The 17,396-nt window shown below is 35.6% G+C and overlaps 1 protein-coding gene across 1 annotated transcript in view; it reads left to right on the top strand.

Annotated features, from left to right (window-relative positions):
• RpS29 (ribosomal protein S29) overlaps positions 1–9,762 on the top strand; it is a 41,308-nt gene extending 31,546 nt beyond the window's left edge. Inside the window, exon 3 of the mRNA XM_090410316.1 lies at positions 9,626–9,762. Within this exon, the coding sequence (XP_090266442.1) occupies positions 9,626–9,634 (9 nt within the window). The 3' untranslated portion in view covers positions 9,635–9,762. The remainder of the gene's footprint in view (positions 1–9,625) is intronic.
• The last annotated feature ends 7,634 nt before the right edge of the window (positions 9,763–17,396 follow it).

The raw sequence follows: 17,396 nt of genomic DNA, 5'->3' as shown, positions 1-17,396 counted from the left end.
TGGTTTGGTGTTTAAATACTGTTAAAATAAGTTATGAATAACATTCAACATCTAAGCTTGTCAATTAGTGTGAGAGCAGTAGGTTGATATCCTGATGGTGGGATTCCATCAGAACCAAATGCCTTTGTGGTATCCCAGTTCAAGATTTTTCTTGTGTGTTTCTGGTGGAATGTCACAGGAGGCATGAGATGATGCAATGTTCTAGGCAAATGAGTTAATTTGTCATGATCATCTGTGGAGGAGTTGGAAGAGAAGAATGAAACCAGGACATCACTTGAGGGAGGGGTAACACAGATGTCCCACAAAAGTAGTGCCCAACAACTCTGATGGGGGACCAGAGGGCGTAAGTGGCACAAGCAATGAGTTTTCTACATTAATCCTTAAATTTGAACTTGGTCATTTTAATGATGCTTTTCCAAGTGTTTCAGGCATGTGCATGCTGCAAAGGAAGCCAATGTCCTGGTTCGTTGTTAGGATGTTTGCTTTTTTTTGGACAGCTATTGTTTAGATATGGGTTGGGAAATTTGAACTAAGTGAGGAATGACAGATTCCATTCCGACATGGATTACTTCTGTAACAACATCATGACACCTATCTGGAAAACAGTAGTCTACCTATGGAAAGCTAGAGCATGCAATATGAATGTCTGAAGTAAGGACATTCCACTAAATACATCTTGGATAAGATACTTGTCTGAATTACAAAGAGCAGCAGTAGTCACCTGAACCGAGTACTTGAGAGGAGGACTAGTTAAGAAATCCAGTGCTTGGTGAGTGAACAGTATTGTTGGGAATTCTGTGGAAATAAATGATATGTTCACGGCCTGGAAATTTTGAATGAATGAAATCAATCCTTGAAGATAGGAAATTAGAGGTTAGAACCACTCAGAATTATGAGAACAGTAGATGAATAAAACAAAATGTGGCATAGAAACCCAAATCACTGGAGGGTCAAAAAAAAATATGAGATTCTAGGCTAGACATTCTTTGTCAAGGAATAGAACAATGCACAAAGCATCATCTCTCTTATGTCAGGAGTAATGCGGGATGTAATATAGCTAAGTTAAGGTAGGTTGTAGTTGATTTAGCAGAAATTTAAGGTTTAGTCAAAATCAGAACATCAGATTTGGATGATTGAAAGCGATGATGCAATCTATTTAAGTTATTGTTGATGCCATGGATGTCTAATGTGAAAATGAATTTTTTGTGTGATTTTTCCGTTTAAGCTTTTATTAGAATTTTGGAAGGGATTTATTATATTTTTATTTAACTGCAGAGACACTACTTATTCAGGCTGTTTCATATTTAATATAATCATAATTATGAATCTTTTTACAATTGTTTCTCTACATTAGTATTTTATTAGGTTTGGTTTCATAACCACATATAATCAGCACTTGTGATGTGCCTGATATTTATATTAAAATGAAATGTAAAGTATTTCAAATTATTGTACTTACTAGATATCTGATTGCTGTAATGATTTCAATGGTTCTTTATATAATTCATAATTAAGTGTTGTAATTTCTCTGTCATTCAACATAAAGACATTCTCTTTTCACTGATGATGACAACATATCGGCTATTACTGACTTCTCACTTGCTGCTTAGTGGAACAAGTGCATATGCTCACCAAGAAGGTTGATGGATGATTGACAGCTGACAGAGAGAGAGTGTTCCTGGTACCCGGGTAATGGGGAAACAAAAGAGAGAGAATGGACGTTTGAGAATGCAGACCAGAGAATTTTGTTTTAGGAAGATTTTAAGAAAACTTGAGAGAATATTTTAATAGAGAATTCTGAAAAAGGAATGTCCACAAGTAAATAAAAGGAGATATTAAGTAGATGTTCTGTTTCAATGTTTGAAGAAGTGTGAATTGGAAAGTTTCATCTTCTGTCTCGGTGATGCTAGTGATATTATTTTATTAAAACAAGTGATGTAATTAGAGAAATCTGAAGCTGTAAAGTGGCTTTAATTAAGAGCTCTACTTTGATATTTTTTTTTATAAAGTGGTAAAATGATTTTTTTTTTTTTTTTTCCTGATAAAGAATTTGTCATTGCATCAATCGTATTGATCTCTTGTATATTTACTTAACGCAACAGTGTATAAAAAACAGTCTGTTTATAGAAATTTTTCACAGCTGACATGATTATTAACAAAAACAAAACCCTTGTTCCAGGAACCAAATGTGACAATAACCACTTCATGTCCACAATAAACATGGTGATGGTATTTTACCAGGCAGTGAAAGTCATCTACCACCTAGGTCTAACTGACATTTAACTCCAACAAGGCAAATTCCCTTTGGAGCAGGCACACTTGCTGCCACCAGAGAGATTCCCTTTAGTAGAACCAGGCCATACCACGTGAAGACAGGGTTGACGACTTTACGGATAGGCTGTGTATAGTAAGAGTTAACTATCCCACTTAATGCAGAAAACTATTTCAATATTATCATAATTCAACATAAATTAAAATGACATGGATTATGAGTTAATCTATGTGCCTCCTATTTCATGCTCTTATTCAGTGCATTCAGTTAAACTATGACAGTGAAAATAGGATAATGAAAACAAGGATTAAAATAAACATCAAAAGAAAAGATTGAAATCGAATTATAAGTCCACAATAGAAAGTGAAGATATAATCAATCATAAAAGTTTTAGGAAATGGAATGGATGTTGGAGTATGAATGAATCACAAAAATCAAACTTGTCTGAGCGAAAGGAAACATCTTCAACAATAATAGACATTACTAAGGATTTATCAAACAGAATATCTAGAGAAGAACTTACTGTATGGACGCTTGATCTGATAAAAATTAAGACATGGAAGTAACACTGACAATATGAAATTTGTAAACGTGCAAAATTACAAAAAAGAAATCAGAAATGACACCAGAAAATATAACATTTCTAACATAATAGAAAAGAGATTACTAAAAATAATTAAATTAGAATTACATAAAATGAAAATGAAAGTCATAAAATGAAAAAAAGCCTGTGTAGCTCAGTGGATGTGGCATTTGCACACCACGGTGCTTGGCCACACGAAGGAAGACTTGGTTTTGAGTCTAGTTGGCGACTAGAGGAATTTTTTCTAAGCCTTTTTTCGACCGGTTCCCGAGTTAGTCGATCTCTGGCACGGGCAAGCGGGTTTTTCATCCCGTAAACTCAAGAAAATCTACCGTAGAACCCACATTATTTCAGACATTAAATATATTGTGTAGGATTAGGGACCACGAGATGGCGGCACATTTGAGCCGTCTCTCTTCACTGTGTACCGCTTAATTAGTGATAGCCTTGGGCCATCTATCTCTGATTGATATCAGTGGAGATTGAACTGCCCACTCAGTCTCCAAAAAGTTAGATAGGGCTAAATGGCCTCGCCTACTCCCCGTATATGGGAATAAAAAGGCGTTAGCTGATTTTATTTTATTTTATTTTTATTTTTTTTTATAAAATGAAAAATGATGCCTACCTGAGAAATAATCAAGGAGTAGTGGAAAATAGAGAAAAAATAATGGAAACAGTGATTTTTATAGTTCTGCATATCTGTAGAGAAACAGATATCAACCCACTACTAAATTTAGATGAGGTAAATACTGAACCATTAGTCATAATTAAAGAATTATAAAAATTTCTAAAATCAGCAAAGAGTTATGTCCTGCAGAAGATAGTATGTTAGTAGAACATACAAAATTAGGGGGTTCTTAAGATCATGCTGGATATGTGCAATGATGTTTTAATTACAGAAAAAAATTCTACAGCAGCAGCATAAAAAGTGATTATCTTATATAAAAAAAGGGCAGCAGAGATTATTAATAACTGGTCAGTTCATTATTGCATCTATTCAAAGTTTTTTTAATTTATTTTAAATAGAACTTGTGATTTTTGAATAATGCACAGCATATGAACAAGCAGGATTCAAAAGTGAGATTCTTTACAATTGATCATATTCACATTATTATTCAAGTAGTAGAAAAAGTAAATGAATATCATCTTTCATATTTAGTGTTTGTGGATTTTGAGAAAGTCTGATTGTTTATATCACTCAGAAATATTACATATCTTAAAACATTTGGGTTATTAGAAACCCTTGGAACTCTGCCATGTAAGGTTAGAATATGTATATCAGGAAATTAATTTGGTATTTAGAGAGGGGTGAGGCTAGGAGATTCGATGTCACCTGAATTTGTTTTCAGGCTTTAGGAATGTATCAGGGGAAAACTGGAATTAGATGAATGGGAGAAATCAAAATCATTTACATTTTGCAGATAACATTGTTGTTATTGGAAAATACTATATGACCTTCACAGAAGAAAGCAGTAGAAAAAAATATTTCAAAAGAGCAACGTAACTAAAACAAAATTTATGACATTTGATGAAATTGCACTAAAATTAGCAGTGTCCTATTGAAATTATCATTGACTTTTTACCTTGGACAGCTTTAAGGAAAAAGAAAATAAAGAAATACAGGAATCACATTAAGACAAAATATTTTGGCTACATAAAGATTATCTGTTAAGTTTGTATTTGTACTTAAAATGAAAGGTATTAAATGGGTACATCATTCCAGTGACTTGTAGAATTAAAACATTTAAGACAGAGACTAAAAAGGAGGAAGGCATATAATTAAAATGAAATATATATTGATCTTTAATTGACCATGATTTATAAACATCTAATGCCAACAAGTTTCAGCAACTGGTCTGTTCGGCTTCTTCAGGGCTTATAATGGTAAGAGAAAACTCAAAGTGGCTAGTACAGAGAAAATGGAGTAACACTATCGTATAAATTAAAAATTAAAACAACGTGTAGCATTACACGCATGGAGCATGTTGTGTTAGTCACTGTTATGAGAGCACGCTCTGTAGTTTTGAGCGAAATTTAATTCTGGCAGACTGAACGATCTTATCAATGTTTTCCATATGTCAGCTATTATCATTCCCTGGTTCCTGTTAAGATTTTCTCCAGAACAGAGGACTACTATGATTTACTTGAAATTTCTCCAACGGAAGTCTTCTTCTAGATAAGGCATGGAGCTGCTATCCCAATCAATGGTATGGTTTGTAATCGCGAAATGATGGGCTAGACCTGAGTTGTCTGTTCTGTTGTTATTAAATCATCTACTATATGTTATTTTTTTCGGATTTCAAGGCTTCTCTGCATCTGTTGTATATAGTTTAGACCAATGCTTCCCAAACTTCTGGATGTCAGAGCCCCCTTTGCAAAAATTAAAATATTTCACGGCTTCCCTCGAAAAAAATTCGTAATAGAGAGATATATTATTATAATATTTATTGTATTTATATTCAATACAAAACATACACAGTGAATATTGCAAAAATCAAATGCATATGTTACATTTTTTGCCTCTTACCATTTGGTTCTGAAGACAATGCGGTCTGTTTCTGCTTCTTCTGATTGTTCGCAGGAATTTTTTTTTTTTTTTTTATCAGCCGCTTATCCATCTCAGGGTTAAATTTTTTAACGTAGAATAGATCAAATAATATCACCACTTATCGATACTGGCACACCACAGACTGATAACATGAAATTAGTGAATATTACCTGAATAAGGGAATCCCCGGACCAAGAACATTTTTCTCTTTTGTGACTTTTCTCCCTTTAAGGTAATTAAGCCTAACGTGAAACAGACGGCAAAGGCAGGTTATTAAAAGGTGCATATGATTGGTGTGGTATTAACAAAAGATCGCGCAACCGAAAGATAAAAGCATAGCTGACAATTGAGTTGAAATGCTAACGCTCTTCAACCCAATTCCATATGTACATTCATTATATATATATATATATGTATATATATATATTACTTAGTTTTAACACGTTCGGTTGAATTTTATTGCTGCCTTGGGAAATCGAACTCGCACACATTTAACTAATAACAATAGTTTTTAATTAGATACTATTTGCCCATGCAACATATGGTTTTGTTTCAGTCTATACAGCATAGTTTCTGTATGAGGGGACATGTGATTCATTAATTAGTGTGTTTTTATCCCAGAATATATTACACAGACTCCTCATACCTTATTCACTGGCATAATAAAAGTACTTGTTTTTTTTATTGCCTCTGCAGTATAGTGGCTGTTAGGGACGGCATGTTGTTTACCACTGCAAGCGAGTTACTATCTCCCCACATGAACTTATTTAAGCTTTTTTTCATGTGTGAAGTATATGCGAAACTTTTATTGGTAACAGAACATTAGCTTGGATGACAGTGATAATATAAAACGAGTTTTGATATGTATGTAAAGTCAATATCAACAGTCCCTGATTATGAACGCGTGATGAAAGGGACAGGAAGATTTGAAGCTTCCCTGGAGAGCATTCGAAGTAAATACAATTAACCACTGCTTTGAAATGAAACATGAATAAGCAATATTTACTAATATTCATTAAGCGCCGAAATACGCAGGAAGCAAAGTTTGTGAACCAACACCAATGTGTGAATTTTTTCATTAAAATATAAAAAAATAACAAAAAAGAAATAATAAAAGTTAAATACATTTCTTTTAAAATAAAAAAAAATCTGCTTAGTCTTAAAACATTTTAAATTTGTTTTCATTATTTCACGGCCCCCCTCAACAAAACCTATGGCCCCCAAGGGGGCCGCAGCCCACAGTTTGGGAAGCACTGGTTTAGACCACAAGCAGATGGGATGTTGTACACTGCAGCATGCTTGAAAAAAAGCATTAATGTATGTCTTTTGGAGATCTTAAAACATTACAGACAGTCTTGACCGGTTTGAACGCAACTCTGATGTTGTGAAAGGCTTAAAAAGTTTTGTGATCTTTTTCGACACTGTACCTGCATAAGGAATAACTGCATGATCTGTATTGAGTGATGGTAGATTGTTGTTGTGGGAGGTGGGGGGGGTTGCTATGAAGAATCTTGTTAATTAAATTCCTTGGATAGCCATTTTTTATTATTAATGTCTGATATATGAGTAAGTTCATCATAGAGTTATTTTTCTTCTGAGATGATATTCGTGGCTCTATTTTTGAGCATATGTATTATGCTGAGCTTCTGGGAAATGTGAGTTGATTTCAAATGAAGGTAGCGTCCAGTGTGTGTTGGTTTGCGGTAGACTGTTAGTTTGATATGTCCATTTGCTAGTTTCTTGATTAGGTTATCCAAAAATGGTAGTTGATTATCTTTTTCTAATTCCAAACTGAATTGTATTTTTTGGTTAAAAAGTCCAAAAGAGCTGTTTTTGTGTCCTTCCAAATTATGAAGATATTGTCTACAAACCTCCACCACACTAAAGGTTTTGGGTCTAATTTTGAGAGGATGTCTGTTTCTAGCTTTTCCATGAACAGATCTGTACAGGGCAGTGAAAGGGGACTTCCCATAGTTAAGCCATTTAGTTGTTCATATATAGTTTCCTTCCATTTAAAATGATTAGATTTAAGGCAGCGACGAAAAAGGTGAGCCTTATCTTCAGGGAAGAGATTGTATAGGATACTGATAACTTTCTACTGGAATGTTGGTAAATAAAGATACCACGTCCAAGCTAGTGAGAATGTCTGTCTTTAAGATCGAGATGTTTTTCAATAAAGCGCTTTGAATTCTTAATGTAAGTGTCTAATTTTCTGATATATCCTTTTAGGAGGCTGGAGAGGTGTTTGGATAATAAATATGTGGGAATATATGCTCCATGTGTGTAATGCTACGCGTTCTTTTTTAATTTATATGATAGTGTTACTCCATTTTCTCTGTAGTAGCCACTTTGGGTTTTCTCTTACCGTTATAAGCTCTGAAGAAGTTGAACAGCCCTGTTCGCGATACTTGTCATTAGATGTTTATAAATCTCAATGAGGAAGGCATGCTGCAAGTGGCTGTAAGAGGCTTAGTGAGAAGAATGCCAATTAACAAAAAATAGATGAATTCAAATTAATAGAATTAAACAGCTGGAGTGAAGGATATTGTGAGGTGTTGTAAAGCATGTAAATGGAGATGGGCTGGATATATTAGCAGATAACATGAAGTAACATGGATACCAAGAGAAGGAAAGGTCACCAAAGAGACATGTAATGTTGAAAGATGCCACAGGCACACCTTCCACAAAAAAAAAAAAAAAAAAAAAAGCATCCACTTTACAGTCTGTCATGTGGCCTCGCCAGTTTCTCCTGCACATCATTATACTGGAACTCCCTCCAGACTTGACAGTAGGATTTTTTGCTGGCTGCATCAGGAGGCTTCCTGATGCATCACCATCAGATTTGGTCATGTGTGCTCTCTAGCAACTATCCTCAAATGGTGTGTGTGTTGATGGGGGGTTGCTACAGTGTGTTTGGCATGCCCATGAAGCTGTCATTTGTACCATGTGGGGAGCTGGAAACCAACACTCACTTCAGGCATTCAGTAATGAGATGGCATTTTTCTGAATATCTTTCCCTTGATGGCACACAGTAGACAGTACATAGGTTATTGATGGGCTGACTGTGTGGCCTTTCACAAACAGGGATTTGGTGACCACAGTGGGAGTATAGCTGTCACAAACGAATATTGTCCTGGGTTTGATGAAAGTTGTCTACTATATAGGGTCTTAATCATCATTTCTTCAAACTGGGATGATATTTGTTTGTGGTCATCAGAGCCCTGTTTATGAAATAGGTCACACTATTTGCAGAAGTGTTGGCTTTGCTGGGAGAGGCTACACATTGTCAGGCTCATCGATAACCTACTGTCTGCTGTGTCATCAAGGGAAAGGATAATGCATTGGTCCTGAACATCAGACATCTTGAAAATACAGCATGATAGTTGTAATTAACAAGAGATTATGGATTTCAGATTGATTTTGCTCCTATGAAATCAATCTAAAATCCACATGAGCTCATGATTCTTGGTAAGCTTCAGCTCATTGATGCCTTCAAACCATTCAACAAAATTGGCATTATTACAGATCTTTCTTAAAGCAAATATAAATGTGACAAAAATCATGAAACGATTCCACTTTAAATATCCATATAAAACCAACCATAAAGCAAGTGATATGAAGTCATTAGCTTCTATATACGTGTTACCCAGTCCTGAAATTACTTAAGGTGCAAAGTTTATTTGCTTTCACTTGGATAAAGGATTAAACCAAGAATATAATTTCTTGGCATCTCTAATTAATATTATACCAAGTGGAAAAACTTCCAACATCTATCTCTAATCCAGAGTATTTAATAATGAGTGACATCTTTTGGCTACTCATATGAAAATGACTTCTGCATTACTTCAACCTTTGTATCACTGCTTGGTATGGGTCCCACTGATGAGACCTCAATAAAGGTCGAAACTGGTCTGAGTAGTGACCTTTCACATAATGCATAGTATTATACATGTCCATAAGTATCTGTGCTTTGCAAAACGAAATACTAAGGCAAGTGATGTGAAGTCATTATCTTCTATATACGAGTTGCCCAGTCCTGAAATTATTTCGGGTTCAAACTTGGTTTGCTTACACTTGGGTAAAGGATTAAACTAAGAATATAATTTCTTGGCATCTTTAATTAATGCTTTTTTATGTAACTTATAAAACATTGTTTTACTTGTCAATTTGATTTTCTTGTTAATTGATAATATTAATTCATTTTTTATTTTTATTTTTGCAGCAAGATTAAGAAGCATGGTATGGAGAAGATCACTATTGTTTCTCATGGCCAACTTATCAGTATATTGAGTTATTCTGAATGCACACTGATATGAGTTTGTGATCTTTATTGTACAGAATAAAAAAAAGTTTACATTATTTATTGATATCAAGTGATAGTATATTAACTGTCTGTAAACTTATTTTTTACATGCATTTCAATTTTTCTGGTATTTGTTTTCATCATTATAAGAACAAGATCATCATGACATTTTCCTGAAAAAAATTTTTAATTTAAGCATTCCCAGCCTTGAAAGATTGGGAACTTAAAATGATTCAGGAAGATTTTCTTTGTTCGTTTATTTTTAATTGACAAGTAAAGTAATTTACATTAAAAAGAAGCAAATAACTGGCATAACTGTGCTAGTAAGAATTGCAAAAAAAAAAAAAAAAAAAAAAAAAAAACAGGGCACCTAGCCCCTTTAGAAGCATGCATACATACCTTCTCTATGTGGAGGCATGTAAATAAATAATGGCAAAGCTGTTAAATTTCAAAAATAAACTTTCTCCCACCTACCCTCAAAAAATCCCATATAAAAACTTTTACAGTTATCTGGAATTTCAACATAAATATTAATGTGCACTGTAACTTAACTACATCAAAACCTGATGTTATTCCTTATTGGACTTCAACTGGCATTCTAAGAGTACATTCTACATACTTCCTGTGAGAAGTTTAGAATCTGTGCATTTGTTCAGATTTACAGATTGCTAAACCTTGAATCTCCCTCGTCTTACTCTTACTTTTCATTTGCCATATTCACTGTTCTTTCACTTTAAATGACTGCTGAACTGATTATTTATCTCTAAAGGTTGATTTTCTGTAGGTATAAATAATCTTCCTTCAGATACTTGTGTATCTAATTCTAGCTTCCTTTTTTTGACTTCAGGAATCAAGCTGGAAGCAAAGCTAAATTGTTTGCACTACTACCCAAGATGCTGAATAACATCATTTTCCCAATGTCCTGGACTTTTCCTAGCCAGCTTTCCCTTTAAAAATTCTGTAGATGTATTAGCTCATCTCTGACTGTAACCATGTATATCTGTGGTATGGTAACATCACTTAAATATAAGCCTCTTGGCATTGGTCTTTTGGCACTTCAACAGTATTAATGCAGTGCCAAAATGATTTTCAGGGTCTTAATAGTGTTTCTACCTTTGTGATCCAAACATCTGTTTCAACCAAATAGCAAGTAAGCCTTGTTGCAGTGAGGGCAACTTCACTCCCCCACTCCATGAAATTTGAAATCTGAGCTTTGGTTCTTTGATTGCCAGTGCACAACTTTGCATACACTACCTGCCTAATCTGCATGTGCAATTTGAAAGTGCCAAATACAAATAAACTTACCTGCTCATACTACATTTGACCCATCTAGTCCTCTGCTGAAGCTGTTGTGCAGAATTGAAAACTTATTGAATACAGCATGTTTACAGTAACAAGGATGATGGGAACTATGCAAAACTTGCTGGAAAACTAGCTCAATGAGGGTGTAGACAAGTTCCTTCTGGTTTTCAAGTTAGGTAAATGGTCTGGCTATTCCTGTTAGAGAATTTTTTAGGACGCTTCTGACCAAGAAGGTAACAGCAGAAACCAAAATCCTACTCCAAGGTATATACTCGGAGTAGTTGATAGTTCATGTACCGGCAGGTCAAGACAGGCCCTTTTTAAAGATGAAAAAGACTGGCATTCAAAATGTGCTATAATATAATATGTTACCATGCACTGATTTTGGTCATATCCCAAATTCAGAATTAACAATCTGCCAGCCAAGAGGTGAACTTCATAAATATTTGATACAAGTAATTCATCTGGCTTGGCCACATCAGTATTGTAGGACTTATTCCCAGAACTCATGGTCCCTAACACTTATGAAAGGCACATTACCGAAAGTTCACTTATGAGAAATACTACTCTGACATAGGAATTGCGTTAATAGAGTATTTGCTCTCAAGGTTTCTGTCTGGTCATTGAAGAGAACCAGCCAGGTAGACACCTATGAACACCAGGATAGTGCTCTTATCTTTTAAGTAGTACAAGCTAAAGCAACTCCAATGCTAGAGATTATTTCTCCTAAGCTCTGGTAAAAATTTTGAAACTTTAAGTTTCTACATATATCATCTTTTAATCTCGTTTCCATGTAACTAACAAAAATTTATAGTCTGAAATAGGGTTCTACGGGGCTAAAAAAAACGAGTTTTCGGGAGGTGGGAAAAAAGCGACATGCCTCTACTAGAGAAGGAGGTACTCTGGAACCGGAAGGGTAAAGGCTGAAAACATTTCTCTTGTCGGGAGAATTATATTTGAACAAAATACACCGTTACACGCTTTTTTCAGAAATATGTTCAAAACGACAAATTCAAAAGCATACTAACAGTTAGTATCTTTATTGGATTGCTTTCAAAATCCTGAATGGTTGGTCAGCATGTGCCACACCATTATGCTTCTTTCTCTACTTTTAGTTGTAGGTTTATCTGATTCCTATTGAAAGATTGTGCACTTCATTCGTGCATCATCAGATTCCTGATAGGTACTCTAAATGTGTCTATACTGTTCGTAGGTACATAATAAGTATTACAGACAAATTTACTCCAGTTATCCTGTTATCAATCAATTTGACAATCTCAATGTAAATTTCTTACTTCAGTGTCAATCTACATAGATGGGTTCTCAACTTGTTTGTGTTCGTGGGTGTATTCGAGATTGGGAAGATAGTGGTGGGCACCAATATCTTTCTATGAGAATTTATACTTATCAAATGATAATTATGAAAGTAGGATAAATACACATGCAACATTTATTATGCAACTAAAACCATTGCATAATAAGCAAAATCATTTCTTTTTACTCTGGTAAAACATTCTCGTAGACAGGCTTATACGTTGGTTATGCATTACTAAAATCACTTAAGGAATTGAATAACGTAGATATGAATATAAATTCAATTATACTTTAATAAATATTTCCGATATTTCGCAACGTCATGTTGCCATCTTCAAAAGGAACTTACAAAAAAAGGCACGTGCACGTAGGCAATACAACACAATAACTGAGAATGAAGAGATGAAGCTATTGTCATCCTAAAAGTCCTGATGATTCCCTCTAGTGGGTAAAGTAAGTGTTCTTGGCCGTTGGGCTGAAGGTCTGCTGATGTAAGCCTCCCAAATTTGGGGCAGTCGCATCTCGATATAAAACAATTCTCAAAAGTTGACAGTGCTGGATTACACTGCATAGGCCCATAGGCAGTCCAAATCTTGGGGTTGCCCTCACAATTTGAATAAACCAATTTTATTACACAAAACAAACATTAACAATTAACATTATTAAACAATATTACTCACTATTATTAAATAAAAAGTAAGGAAATTTTAATAAACAAAACTTCATTTCTGGAGGATTCTCATGCGCATGCTATGGTGGGATAACTCAAGTTTTCATTAAGTTGATTGATTTTTTCTATCTTTTGTAAACAATTTAAGAAAACTTGATTGTAATTTTCCTTCAAAATCAGGTCGATGTTATTTTGATCCATTGTCATGGGGGCCCAAAGGCTGGTGTCCACTCTGTCTATATTTGGTAATCCAGCACTGGTTCTTTAATAAGGTTTTTTTTTTTTTTTTTTTTGTGGATTACTCATTTTGGGGCAAAATTTTTTAAACATGAGAAAACAATGTATGGTCAAAGCGTGCCAACAACATCAATGAAGTGATATTGGCATGGTTGCCAGTAGACTAAATAAATAAAACGTGCACAAATTTGGCACTGGTAACACTCACTCAAAGACAAGAATCACAAAATGTTCATAATACATAATATAACAAATGTTTACACTTCTTTTTACAATTTCAGCATTACTAAAAGAAATATTTTCCACTTTTGTTTTATTTAATTGACAGCAGCACATTTGTGTCTGAGAATGGGTTGAGAACTGCTGTCATAGACCCGTGGCCATCCTGGATCTCATTTCAAACTATCGAATGCCTGTTTTACTACCTGTCCTGTTTAAGTGGTCATCTTAGAATAGATCTTGCACATGATTTAGTACTAATGACAAGTTTCTTCCTAACATGCAAAGAAGTGAATAAGAGTAATTAAGGAATCAACGTATGGAATATGTCCATGAACTGTGATGCAGCTCGCAACGTATCATGCTCAGCACCAAGTGATTTAGAAGTTCATGAGGCAAAACTGACCCATTATCATGAACGAATTATCATCAGACCACAACCCAATCCTACTTCACTTAGGAAACAAAGACCAGTCACCTCCCACCAAACCTCAATTGTCTGGGAGAAACTTAGGAAAGTGCTACCAGAATACATTGGTCCGGTTCCGCATACATATAAAAGCCAAGGAAGAAATAGACACGGCAACAAAGAACCTCACCAATCAAATCAAAGCCATAACAGCAGCCACAGTATCCACGAATACCCACAAACAAAATCGCCTCCCGGAAGAAATCATGGACTTAATAAGGAAAAAACAGACAAAGAAAAAGATATCACAACACTTGTGCTCCACAGGACAATACAGCCCTCAACAGATTAAACAGATATGTCCGAGAAGCTCTCCAGAATCACAGGAACCAACAATGGGACAACAAGCTCACCTCAATCTCCACAGCAGATCATTCCATATGGAAATTCCTAAATAAACTTCAGGAACAAGCACAAATCCCCTCTGCAAGCAGAACATCACCTTGCATACACAGATGCGGACAAAGCCGAAGCCATAGCAAGAAACCTAGAGAAACAATGCAGTCCTGCATATGAGAACCTAAACATCAGCCATGTATACATACAAGATCCATCATAGTCAGGTTCACAGTAAATCGTACCGATGTCAATCCAAGCCCTATAATGCCTACCGAAATAATCAGCAGCATCAACCATTTCAAGATCAAAAAAGCCCCAGGTCTTGACGGCATCACTAGTCAAGGCACTACCACGTAAAGCCATAGCACATCTGGCAAACATCATAAACTCCATCCTCAAATGGCAGCACTTCCCCCAGTCATGGAAAATAGCTGATATCATCCCAATTCACAAACCAGGCAAAGATCCACACCTACCTGATAATTACCGTCCCGTCAGCCTGCTATCCAATTTAGGGAAAATAGCTGAGAAAATCATCCTTATCAGACTCCAAGATCATGTCAACCAACTAAATATCATTCCACAAGAACAATTTGGCTTCTGTCAAAATCACAGCACCATCCAACAGATCCATAGACTGGTAGAATACATCACCACAGGATTTAATTGGAATCAACACGCTGGAGCCGTCTTCCTAGACATCTCAATGGCCTTCGATAAGATCTGGCGCCAAGGCCTCCTCTACAAACTTATCATCGCTAACCTTCCACTAAACATGATACACCTGATCAAATCATACCTCTCCAACAGGAGGATGCAAGTCAAAACCAATGAAACAGTCTCAACCCAACGGAAAATCCTCGCTGGAGTTTTTCCTCAAGGATCATCCTGATCCTGTTCAACATCTACATGGCAGACATCCCTCAAAATCCTCTCACATCCACCATCGCCATTTATGCAGATGACACGGCTATTCTCGCCAACCATATATCGTTACCAAAAAACTACAAGACACCATCATGAATCTAGAAAAATGGTTTAAAAACTGGCGACTACAATTAAACCCCAAGAAAAGCAAAACGATACTCTTCACAAGAAGACGAGCATCCCCCAAAGGAGACATCACCCTGTTTAACTCCTTGAAAAACAAGCAAAATACCTCGGAATAATTCTCGATAAGTGATTATGCTTCAAAAGTTATCGCCCAGCTATACCCCTTGATCAACAGACACAGCAAACTAAGCTCAAGAAACAAAATTCTACTGTACAAGACAATGATCCGTCCCCCAGTTATATACGCCTCCCCAGCCTGTAACCATACCTCCAAGACAAACATCCTCAAGCTACAAAGACTACAGAACAAGTGCCTGTGAATGATACTGGATGCCCCATGGTTCATCAGGAATGCCCAGATCCACCGGGACATAAATATCCCCTACATCTCTCCACTACTATGCTCTCTAGTAAAATTCTTTATGAAGATATCTACGCATCCAAACCAAGTAATACAGCAAGCCGGAAACTATGACGGTAATAACCACTGGAAACATAAAAGACCGAAAGCCATCCTAACACTAACCGATGAATAACCACTTCTGCCCACTCAGGGCAAGGTAAAATAGCTCACAAATCTCTCCCATCACTGCTCCCGAAATAGACAACAGGGAATATGAAAAGCGTCAAGCTTCACCCTCTGCGCCATATATGTCCTGCGTCCTGTCCATTTATTTCATGTCGAGCCCATACACGAGAGGTTGGTTGGTCAACCTATAGTACACTAGTACCGTATATGGGTAAGTCATTACTTCAACCTTGGTATTTCTTAATTTATACTAAAACCAAGATCAAAAAAACTTTCAATACACACCCATGCGCGCGAGAGGTGAAGGAGGCTGAAAGGCCTCGACAAACAACCAGAACCAAAATAATAGACCAACTTGTGCAACAGGGACAAACTTTTTTTTATTATCATTCTGAGGATAGCAAAAGATGAAGCAGAGTTGTATCGAGTTTATATAACACTTCGTTCATGGGGAATATGTAGAATGTGTACGTTACATGGTTTTACCTCTAATCCTTCATGGCGATTATCACAACTTTTCAACACATCCTCGTAAAATGCCCAATTTTATTCCACTAATATAATTCTCTATCAGCTACTTTCTTCATGATGTCTTGTTTTCTGAACTGCCTCTTTACTGTCTTGATTCAACGATGAATTCTGTGTTTTCTTTCCTTGAAAACATTGAAATACAAGTATATTTTCAGTTATACTCGTATATTTCCCTAGACGATTCAAATTCTCCTTTGAATTTTTCATCGTTTTCCAGGGTTTTGTAAATATAAATAAACCAGCTAACTCCTTTTATTCCCTAATAGGAAGTAGGTGAGGCCTTTATACTCTATCTAGCTTTTGGAGACTGAGTGGGCAGTTCAATCTCCACCGGAAGCAAATAAGAGATAGCTGTCCATGTCTATCACTAATAGTTTTTAAAGCCTCATTTTCTACAATAATATTCATGTGTGAATCTTTGTTTTTATCAATAAGTTACCGGAATTTAATTTTTTTTTTAAAAAAACACATATATTTTCTTTCCAATATGATATTTATATTTTCAAGTCCTGTGTAAATGGGCTTTGCATACATAGCGCTACGCCGTCATAGGAAAGACCGTACTAGTTCGATTATACTCTCATACTATAGAAATGTTTTTCCAAATCTTTATTTGACCTGTTCCCAAGTTAGTTAGTCTATCGCTGGAATGAACAAGTAAATCTATTATCACAGAAACTTGTGTTTTTCATTGTGTAAACTTTAAAGAAAATCTACCACAGAACTCACTCCATTTCAATCAATAATGTGTAATGTTCAAATTAAGGACCATGAGATGGCAGCAGTTGTTTGTCATTCTATTCATGTCGGGTGCCAATTAAAATCACTAATTTTCTAGGACCAGCTCTCAATGAGATTTGTAAGGAGCTCCTCACTGGTCTTTCAAAGTAATTTAGGAATAAACTATTGGTCTCACCAACTGACCACACTTGCATCCTTGTAGCAAAGATGATTCTTATCTACTCACTTTGGGGATTCAAAGGCGTTTATTACAAGTATTCTAGTGTGCAGAGATGATTCTTCGATT

The sequence above is a fragment of the Typopeltis vanoorti genome, chromosome 20 (genome assembly GCF_054136105.1).
Source record: "Typopeltis vanoorti isolate ZY-2024b chromosome 20, IOZ_Tvanoo_1.0, whole genome shotgun sequence".
In the NCBI taxonomy this organism is placed as follows: domain Eukaryota; kingdom Metazoa; phylum Arthropoda; class Arachnida; order Uropygi; family Thelyphonidae; genus Typopeltis; species Typopeltis vanoorti.
This window is presented reverse-complemented; position numbering and strand designations above follow the sequence as displayed.